The sequence below is a fragment of the Frankliniella occidentalis genome, unplaced genomic scaffold (assembly GCF_000697945.3).
Source record: "Frankliniella occidentalis isolate FOCC.00 unplaced genomic scaffold, Focc_3.1 Scaffold9, whole genome shotgun sequence".
NCBI lineage: Eukaryota > Metazoa > Arthropoda > Insecta > Thysanoptera > Thripidae > Frankliniella > Frankliniella occidentalis.
The window spans coordinates 1,081,248-1,091,834 of NW_026267139.1; the positions used below are offsets into that span (position 1 = coordinate 1,081,248).

A 10,587-nucleotide genomic window follows, 5' to 3' on the forward strand; every position below is an offset into this window, starting at 1 on the left:
CCTCCGCCCGAGTGGAATCACTCGAATCAATGCGCTCTCCCCCGGCGATTGCCGCCGCCTGCTGCTTCTCGCTATGCAAGGCAAGAGGGATGGAGGGAGGTTATTATAGGGATCAGCGCAGCACGGCGGCGCCCATAGTAGTGGTCATGATTGGATGCACAATGCAGTTTGCCGGATTGCAATCGGCCCAAGCAGTTTGGAGTTTAGGATCGCAGCGCCCGTCGCCCCCGGCGTCTCGCCATCGAGCTAGGCTCAGCTGGCAGCCACGAGGGGAAAATGATTGTTAAACTTGTTGTCAGCTGCATTACGGATTACCCAGATTACCTCTGGAGTATCTTCCGGATTACGTTCCCTTTTCTCAAGGACTATCCCGGATTATACTAAAATTTCAACGGATTACCCTAAAATTTCCCCGGATTAACCCTGATTTTTTCGAATTTTCTCGGATTACACCTGCCGGATTACCTAACGGCTGTCAGCCGGATTACCTTAGTCGTTTCCCCCTCGGGCAGCCCCTACTACTTGATTTGATTAGTGGGTCTACTCTACCGTAGCATCTAGCTAATTATTAGCAAAGAGCTAAACATTAGTCATATCAGCTGTCTAGAAAATAAAGCAACCAGTTGTAAAAGCCGACATGTTAGCCCTCTTAGCTAAGATTTAGCTAAGCGAGGTAATATTTTAATCCAAGGCCATATTAGAGAACGTATCTATGTATCACCTAATTTAGCTAATTTTTTCCCGTGTTCCTCGTTTGCTGGACTTCCCCCCTTCCCTTTCACCTACCCGGTCCGGTGGTTTGGTGGTGGTGCTCCCCGATCTCTCGAGAACTCTGTGAACTCGTTTCGATATCTCGAAGCCCGCGGGAGCTCGAATACATAACAATATCCGCTGCTACCGCTGCTGAGTGCCTGTGCGCTTGTGTCCACAAACAGCCCCCTTCGCTCATGATGTTGTTGTTGCTTTTATTGGCATGGTAACGGAGCGCAGACATATTTTTCCGGGCTAAAATGCCCCACTCCAGCGGCGTGGTGGGGATGCCTGTACGTACACTAGGTAAACAAGTGATCAGTTTTGCACGCCATGTGATAAAAAAAGTTCAAGAGTACAAAAGTTCCCACATTGTGGCGTCTGACTAGATTTGTTTGAACTTTACGTTTGCGACTGCACTGAAACGCTTCAATAATTGTGTGCAACAACTTACACTCTGTACTGCACACTTTTCAACTATAAAAACGATTGAATCTTTGGAATCGAATTATTCAAAGCACTATCGTGCGAGAGGCGGGGGGGGGGGGGGGGGTTGAAAATTTTTTTTTTTTATGTTTTCCACGTCATTTTTTTAAAATTTTATTGTTTCCACTTCAGAGTTATTTGCATTGAAAATGCGCAAGTTTCCAACTGCTGGCACTTCGCTTGCGGACTGACCTCGCCTCGCGGTTGGGATAGGGGGAGGGGGGATTGCTCCGACTGCTCCCCAGCTGAAGAGGATCAACCGCGCTTCCTCTGGAAATAGAAAAGGAGGACGTGAAAGTAGATTGGAAATGAAAATACAGGGTCTATAAATTGAAAGAATGAGAATTGTTTGTAACGTTTGCAAAGCAGCATTTATTTCGTAAACATTTTAGTGCAGACAGTTTTTCGGTGATAGTTTGACTGTGCAAAATAATTCCCGAATGCGCTTAAATCTAGTATACTACTCTTTTGCGATAGTCCCCCTTTTCATCAAAATAATTTAGCATTTGCCCAAATATCATGTATCGCTTGTCATTAATTAAAACTCCTGGGCCTTTAATATTGTGGGGCAACCTTGGGAAATGTGATTGCGTTTGTAACGCAGCGTGAAGTGGGTGTTGGAGAGAGAGAGAGAAAGAGAGGGAGAGATTAGATAATTCTTCCCGCGCTATCGTTGCCTGGGGTCGCGGCTGGCCGCCGGGACAGTCGTGGTACCTTCAGTACTGTCACGGTGACAGCGCGCTCTGCGGCCGTGCGAGGTGAAACCTGTCGAGGTTCCGTAACAACAACCTTCTGCAAGGCGTTCTGGAGAGCCGTGTCTGTTGTAGATCTGTGGCGTGTATAACTTGGCGATAAGGAAAACCGCTTACCGTGCGCTCCGTAAACTGATTCGTGCCTGCGCTGTAGTTGAGTACAGTCAAGTCCGGTTCCATTGATGCCTGTTGGGTGTGAGGGAAACGACGCACTTATTGCTTCTGCAGCTGGTTCGTATACCGACCGGCAGCTGGATATGACGGTGTCCAAGCGCGCCCAGGCGAGGTACGGATGCCCGCTGACCAGCAGTAAGTGAGAGAGCTTGTATCCAGATGCTGTACTGTAGTGAGTCAAGATGAGAACACTTTGAACCTATTAGTCAAAGGTGTAAAACTTTAGCGTAGTTTGTTCCCTCCTCATCCATACATTCATGTGGTCACATCATGTGGTATACCTTCTAAATGAACCCCTTTGAAAATAGTCAACAGATATCAATATTTCGGACCTGACCTACCACCATCCTCTGGTTACCTCAGGGACAGTTGTTACAAAAACAACTATCATGCGGCTAACCATATGTTTTTGGTTCTCACGACCATTTTCACGTTTCCTCAACATCAGTATCACTTTACGGCCGTCCCTGAATTGACAATACGATGGTGGCTACAGCTTTCCATTCATCTGGGTGTGCAGCGGGTGTTAAAGGGGTTTCCCCTTGGCGCTTTATCCCGGCCGCTCGTAAATTGGGGCGGTCTGCCTGCAGCTGGGCGGCCTCTCGAACCAAAACGCTCAAGCAACAGTTTGCAACAAGGCGGCAGTTTTAAAATTGTATTCCCACACCTGTCATACCATTCGTATATTTACAGTTTGCTTCTGGTACCAGAGAACTCTGTGCCTCGTTCACAGTAAAAAATATTGTACCAAAGTGCAACAAATGGATGGAAGATTTGTGGGGGTGAGGTACACGCTCTTTGTATTTTGTTTTATGGAATGCCCATAGGACTTTATTTTAAAGGGAAATTGTACCTGAAAATGTTGTACCTTACTCAGTCTCAGTATAATGCGATGATAGGCACAAGGATTTGACCAGTGCGTGCTGTGTTTTTATTTTTTTTCTGACAGCGTTATTTGAATCCTATGGAACCCCACCCGCACCCGCCCCATCTCCCCCTCTTGTTCTATCTCCGTCTGTTGTTCTCCCCGTCTGTTGTTCTCTCCGTCTGTTGTTCTCTCCATCTGTTGTTCTCCGGATTAATCAGCGAATGGAATGTGGCAAACAGCGAAGGACTGTGGCGCCCGTGTGTCCGTCTGTATGAGCCGTCCGTGTGGTCAAGGAGCGGCGAGCTTGATTGCTTGCACCGGATAGTGGACGGGAGAGGGAGAGAGGAACAAGCTCAATCCAGTAGGCCCTCTCCGCTCATCCTCTCCCTCTCCCTCTCTCTCTCCCTCCCCCTCCCTTTCTCTCTCTCCCCCTCCCTCTCTCTTTCTTTCTCGCGTGCGTTTAAGGGTCTTTAAGGGTCTTTCGCCCCTTGCATCTTGCACCACTACTCGCCGTCGGACTCAACGGGGTGTTCACTCCTAACGCCGCGATCGGCTGATCTGCTTGGATTTTTTTTTTAGCATTCCCTGTTGAGTGCCAACTCTTTACCTCTTTAAACGCCAAGTGTCAATGTCGGTAACACATTATATCTCGCTATTGTTCCAGAGCGGTGTCCGAGTCGCTCAAGTATGCGGCGGAGCAGTACCGGAACCAGCCGGGACGCATCGAGAACTACGAGCCGGGCAAGTCCTCCATCGCGGAGAAGGAAGCCAAGCAGGTGAGGAAGACGTGTAGATAACCTCACTTTGGTTTCCACTACCATGAGGTTCGAAGCCCTGGAAAGTTTACGGAAAATTAGTGGGAAATCGTGAAATTTCCCGGACTTTGAAAGTTTTCCGTTATTTTCCGAAAATTTTCGAGAATTTCTTGGAAATTTTCAACTCTACACTACTATGGTGTGATCGGTGGATTGTTGTACGTTGTGTTGTCACCGTCGTTGTATGCTGTTTCGTGATTTTGTTTTGTCGTTGTCAGTTGCCTTTTCTATTCTACCTCTTAAAACAATGTAATACTATCCTGTCGTGGCGGTGCACCGTCAAGCTTTTTTATTCGTGTTACCGTCGCTATGAACGAACAGGGAGGCGCCTAAGCGTCCTGCTTTCATGTAATCACAAATGTAATCCTCTTTCATTATAACAGAGAGAGTGAGTTGGGCGGGGAGGGGGTGCGGGTGAAAAAGGGAGGGATGAGATATTGGGGGCTTGCATCTCGTTACCAGCCCCGGTCGCTGTCTCGAATTTCATCGACTGGAAATTGAGAAAGGTGTAGTAGCGTTGAGCCTACGCTAACGCGTGCCATAAACTGACTACACGGGCTTTTGAGAGTGTATTTAGCTATAAATTCTGAAAGTGGGGAGGGAGGTGCTTATTTTTTGTTTCGGCGTAGCTTTCAGTGTCGTACCTATGTCGTTTAGCAGCATGCCCAAGACCATCCAGCTCATGTCGTTCGCGTCTGCTTTTCTGTTGTAGTGGTGGGACGAGGTGCTGGACATCTTTGATGGGGTACGTCGTCTCGAAAAGTGGTGCCTGTTTTTGTTTTTTCCTTTTGTGTGACACCTCTCTCCTTTCCTAACGGTGTTTGATTGAATTCTTTATAATTCAGTTAGGGTAAGCGCTATTTCATTTATTTTTGTTTTTAAAGAAAAGTTTACAACATGTTTTGCCTAGTTTTTTGCGCTGCCAGCAAGTTAATTAGCGACCCTATGATGTTTCGTATCGATGAACAGAGAGAGAAATGACAAACATCATTAAAGTACAATTAATTCTTCGTGTTGACCGGCCGTTTGTTTACAACCCGCTGCTGTGTTGTGTGTGTGTTAGTGGCTGGACGATCAGTGGGCTGCCCCGCGCTGCCGCCGGCGACACCTCCACAGCGTAAGCGCCGTCTTTGTCCTTCTTCTCTCTCTGTCTTTACTTTTATCCCCGTCGGACACGTCAAAGGGGACGCGCTGCATCCACACCAACGCTTCAGTCTTGCCCTATCTACTGAGGGGTATTTGCCGTTTTATTTGATTCGCGCGAAAACCCTCGCGCCTCCTTTCTCTCTGAGCTGTTTTCGCGTGCGCTTTCGTCTTTTCCATTTTATTTCTGAAGACTTATGGCTCAGAATCGCCACTCCTCCCCTTTTAATTAAAACTATTCTTTGTTTTAGTACTAGTATTTGTGTGTTATTTTTTTCTTTTTCAATTTAAATTTGTCTATTATTTTATTTGTGTTTCAATAAATTCTACTCTACCGCGCGCACGATACGATGAACCATGTGCGCGCGGCTTGCTCGAGATGGGGACCGGCTCAGTGGTGCACACCGACCGCCACTCACTCTGCCGACCAGATAGCGGCCTGCACGCTGTGTCTGCCGCTCTTAACTTGCACCTGCGCACTTCCTGCTCTGCTGTACAGTTGAAGTCCTGGAAACTTTCCGTTAACATAAGGAAAGATTACTAGACCCCGGACTTTTCAGGAAACTTCGGAAATTTCCAGCCTTTGGCTCTGCATCACAGAGTGGCGATTGGCTTCTATCTGCTGCCTCTCTGGGCTCCTTTTTTTCAAAACCGATAAAGTAAACCGGCGTGACATTCATTTAAATTCAATTTTGTTTTGTTTTATTTAGTTTCACTTTTAAGACTTTTACATTGTTTGTTCATATTCAGATTACGATTAGTGCACAAGCGGCTTAGCGCTGTGCACTCGTTACTTTCTAGCTCTGTTTGACTTGGTCGGAGGCTCCCCTGCCCAGTGGGCGTACGACCTCTCGAACTCGAACCGAGTCGAGACACTGTACCGCGCGCGGTTTCTTGGAATTGCAGAGACGAGCCTTGCCGTCCTAGAGTCCTGCTGCTCCTCTACGTCTTACCTGTCTTTCTTCTTTCTATCTATCTTTGTTTCCGCAATGCGCTCTGATTATCCAACAACAGTAGAACTGTCTCACTGTTACGAAGCGTGAAAACAACGAGTCCCACTGTATGTGAACTCGTCACTGTAGGGCAAGTCCCATCAGTGAAACATCTCAAACATCATGTTCCACTACTGCATGTGGGCTATGTGGGCGGGTAGTGTTCTACAGTTGGATTCTCAGGGTGGCGACATGCGCGTTTCTGTCAATATATCTCTATTTGTGAATGTGTGTGTGTGTGTGTGCATGCATGCACGCCGTGGGGCTGTGTGCCAATGCCAGTGTTATGGAGCTCTGAATGCGTATGTTTGTATCGCTTTGCTCAGTCAAATGAAACCGCGTAAAGCGGATGCACCAGAGTCTAATGGTCTTTCGCGCGTTTATTGCAGTTTTATATACAGTAAAATGATGAGTAACTACACTGGAACAACAACGGAAGGGTTTTAATGCCTTCACAAAGGCATTAAAAATTAGCACCCCTTCAGAGGCATTAAAACTGCCTGAAGGTGTTAAAATTTAATGCCTTTGCACTGGAAAAACAAAGGCACACTGGAAACGCAAGTGTGCGAATGTCGCACACTTGCAGGTGTGTGAATATTCATTCGTACACATAGGGGGGTAAACGTGTGAATTTCTTCGGAAAAATGCACACGTTTACCCCTGTTAGTGTACGAATGGACTTTCACACACCTGCAAGTGTGCGACATTCACACACTTGCGTTTCCAGTGCACTGAACAACACCTTCCCTGGGGCACTAAATTCAAGGGCGCAGTTTATTGCCTTTCCTGGGGCACTAAACTTGTATGGAACTCATATGAAGCTAGCCAGCTTAAGGTGTGAAAGGTCACAAAGTGCCTTTTAAAGGTAGGGATTCGCACCTCACTGTAAAACGTAGAGTGGCCTTTCTTTCCCAAATAGAGCAACGTATAGGCTTGATCGCTCTGTAAGAGCGATTTTTGCGAAATGACTCAACATACGGCTTCTTTGTAACAGAAAATGTCGCAGAAACGACTCTAAACGAGCGACGTTTTGCGAAAATGACTCAAAGTAAGTCTTACTCGTAACCAAAAACGTCGCGAAAAATTACTCCAAACGAGTGATGTAATTAATATCGCTCTCCTAAGAGTCGTCAAATTGGATTCACAATATCGCTCTATTTGCATCGTATTTGGTCACTCCTTTACTTCTAGTGCTTTGTTTTACCAGTGTGGATACACTTTCGTACCTTCGCAAAGGATTTAAAATTTAACACCCTGGAAAGGCATTAAGTCCTACCTTTGTTTTTCCAGTGTACTTATCGCTCTACGCAGTCCCATGTTTTATTTTATTGTAATGTTTCATTCGTCGTTACAAGACGCCGATTCTATTCTTGGCTGTGCCGCTTCCATCCCATTCGCGCTTCTCCGTCTGTTACCAACACCACCCTCTCCCCCCCCCCCCCCCCCCCCCCCCTCTCTCTCTCTCTCTCTCTCTCTCTCTCTCTCTCTCTCCCCCTCTCCTTTCTTTCTCCACCCCTTGCTTCGGGTATGTAAACCATTTTGCTTTCTCTCCCACAGATGGAGAAGAGGAACAAGGAGAACCTGCAAGCATTCAAGCCTTCGTTTATGACATAGTAAGTTGAGAATTGTTGTCGCAACTGTAAAACATAGAGCTTTATTGGTAAGTATGTTGAAAACTACGAGTAAAATTTTACGATCATTTTAGAGTTTGGCCAACACCTTCAGTTCGCACTGTATTTCCTTTCCCCTATGACTGGCCTGCGTAGCATTTATTTTAACGTTTCAACGCCTGATACCATTCTAAATGAATAGACCCGCAGGCACTGACGATATCGCTAGCAAGGTTACTGAGGTTAAGACTGGAAACACAAGTGTTGAGTACGCAACGTTTCTTGACGCGTTTTCGGGAGAACACGTTTCTTAATGCGGTACGCGGTTCCCTCCATGTAAAAGGATAGGAGCGTCACAGCGAGAATGCATCAGGACACGTCACGGAACGTGTTGCGTACGCAACTCTTGTTTTTCCAGTGGCGGTATTGTGGTGTTGGTGTATATTGTTTCGGAACCAGGAAATTAAATTTTTTCCTCGATTTTTTCGCTTCGGAAAACAATCGCTGAGATGGTAAGCAACGCCACAGTACACTTCAGCAGACCCATCAATCTCCTCGGCCAGGAGCTATACCGCCTCGTCCTTCCTCTTCTTTAACTTTTGTGTGAACTACATCTCAATAACTTTCGAGATCATCTACTGGAGCTGTTTGCTCACCAAAGCCATGTTCGATAATACCCCCCCCCCCCCTACATATTTATTCAGTTTGTTTACACTACCGACTTGCAGCAGCCCTGTAGCGATTTTTCCGAAATGGTTTTTTAAAACTTTTCAAAAAAAATTAAAAAAGATGAAAATAACAAAATATTTCTGTAAACATTTGAAAAAAAAATACCTTCTTAGAAAAAATATTCTGGGACAAAGAAAAGGATTGAAAATATTTCCCAAAATATTGCACCGGGCAACTAAAATCTTTGTCTTATCCCCCTATAATGCCCTTATCTCTTTCTCAGCGCGCTGAAGGAGTCGGGCTACGAGAGCGACACGCAGCTCGTGGTGCGGCGGCGCGAGGACGGCCCCGGAGCCGAGCCGCTGTCACCGGCGCAGCAGCGCACGGCCTACAAGGAGATCCAGAAGGGCGGCGACGTGCCGCTGCACGGGCTGCGCAAGACGGCGCCCGAGAAGCCCAAAGGTGAGTGTCGCGACCAGGAAGCATTTCAGCATCCGCAGCAGCAGCATTCAGCATCCGCAGCAGCGGCATGCGACACGACCAAGAAAAGCATTCCCGGGAATGAGTGCTGCTGGCGTGCGGAATGCCTTCGTTCGTATGTGCTGCCGGTGGATGCTGCTGGTGGTGTGCGTCTTCCTCTCTTGTGCGGTGATGGTCGGGAAAGCTTCTGGTCGCTCTGGTGAAGGGATGCCCTTCAATATCCACCCCCCCCCCTCTCCCACCCCTATACTCTCTCCTTGTCTTATGGGGTATACGGGAAAATTATCCATGGAATATGTACAGTTTACAATTCAAAACTGTTGTAGATTTACAAGCACTTGCGTATCGACTTGTGGTCGACCGAAAGAGCATCAGTTGGAGAAAGCACATGCACAACAACATGTTTGTAATTGATAAATTACAAAATTTATCGTACAGGTGCGAGCATATTTTTCACAGTGTCGTCGTCGCCCATCGTCAACGTTTATTTTGTTCAGTAGAAAACTCGCTCTGTATCTCCCTCGTGTTCTCGTTCTCTCTCTCCCTCTCTCTCTCCAGCCGCCGGGCTCGACACTGCGGCAGGTAGCAGCAGCCCTGTATGTGCCGCGCATGTCTCTGAGAATAACGAAAAGCCCCGCCTTTTTGCTCGTCGCCGCTGGGCGCGTGCGTTCGCTGAGCACAGTATTACGACTTTCTGCGCCACTCAACGTCCAACATTTCCACAACCAAGGCGAAACCGCGAGAGCAGGACTTTTGTTTTCTCCCCGTCTCCATACTCCGGCAGAAAAAAATAATGTTTGGCTCAATTTCAATTGATGCACCACATTATACCACATTCAAAATGGCGCACATATTGGAAACTATATAACCCTTCTTTACCATGTGACTATGGCCTTTCCTCTTACCACCCCTTCTCTCCTCACCCACCACTTCAAGTCGCTGCACATCCCTAGTAAAATCAAGTTTTCTCCCACCTGAGAAAATCTGGGCCATTGTTTTCAAGCATGCCATCACAGATTTTTCTAAAAAATCCATGCTGCTAACATGTATTAATGATGTTTTTACATTGTTGCCATTCATTTTCCATTTTTTGCACCATCCCACCCTATACCGCAAGCTTGCTTCTCTGTCTGCACTCACTCGCTGATTCGCACCCACCAAGGAAAAACGAAAGCAACGAAAGTCGCGACAACCAAAGTTTGACTCAAATTTGGGAGCATAGTGGTCATAAATGTGACCATACCTTCCGACTTTTAGTTCTTTCCTGGACCCTCACAAACCATCTCTCTTTTTCCCCCTATCGTCTGCTTTTTCGACACCCATCAATCTGCGGTAGTTTTTTTGCCTGTAATTTAACCCTTAGTAATGCAATTTTTGTTTTATTTTAAATCATCTTTTTTTTTGTAATTTAGAGTGATCGTGATTGGGCGGCATGTGCGATAGCAGTGCAATCACCAAAGGGATTTTAAAGACCGCAACTTTCCGGAAAAGATGGAAATTTTCTCCAGAGAAATTGAAAACTGAAATATTTCCAGAATTTTCAAAAAAATTTAAAAGGAGGTATTGCCCCACAAGAAAACATCCGCGTTTTGTAAAAACATGAACTTGCAAAATTTGTTAAAAGATGTTTGCTGGAAAACTAAGATCCCTACCCTTCTGGGGGCCGGGCGATTGCACCGCGAACACCCCCAGGCGGGGGAGTGAGCGCGCGCTCATCGAGGCGCATAGCGACAGCTCGCTGTTTTCGCGCTCTTTTCCCCGTCGGGCCATCTGCTCGTCACGATCACCACTCTTTTAGTTTTGCGCTTGAGTACGCCGCCTCCTTCAAGCTCGCCCAGCCGCCGCTGC

At 46.8% G+C, this 10,587-nt stretch overlaps 1 protein-coding gene across 1 annotated transcript in view; it reads left to right on the forward strand.

The window, feature by feature from the left end:
• The window catches only part of LOC113204065 (sorbin and SH3 domain-containing protein 1), a gene marked incomplete in the record, with an annotated part of 111,520 nt that overhangs the window by 77,698 nt on the left and 23,235 nt on the right, over nt 1-10,587 (forward strand). Inside the window, 5 exon segments of the mRNA XM_052275827.1 lie at nt 3,695-3,806; nt 4,558-4,590; nt 4,909-4,962; nt 7,538-7,593; nt 8,543-8,721. Coding sequence (XP_052131787.1) covers nt 3,695-3,806; nt 4,558-4,590; nt 4,909-4,962; nt 7,538-7,593; nt 8,543-8,721 — 434 coding nt within the window.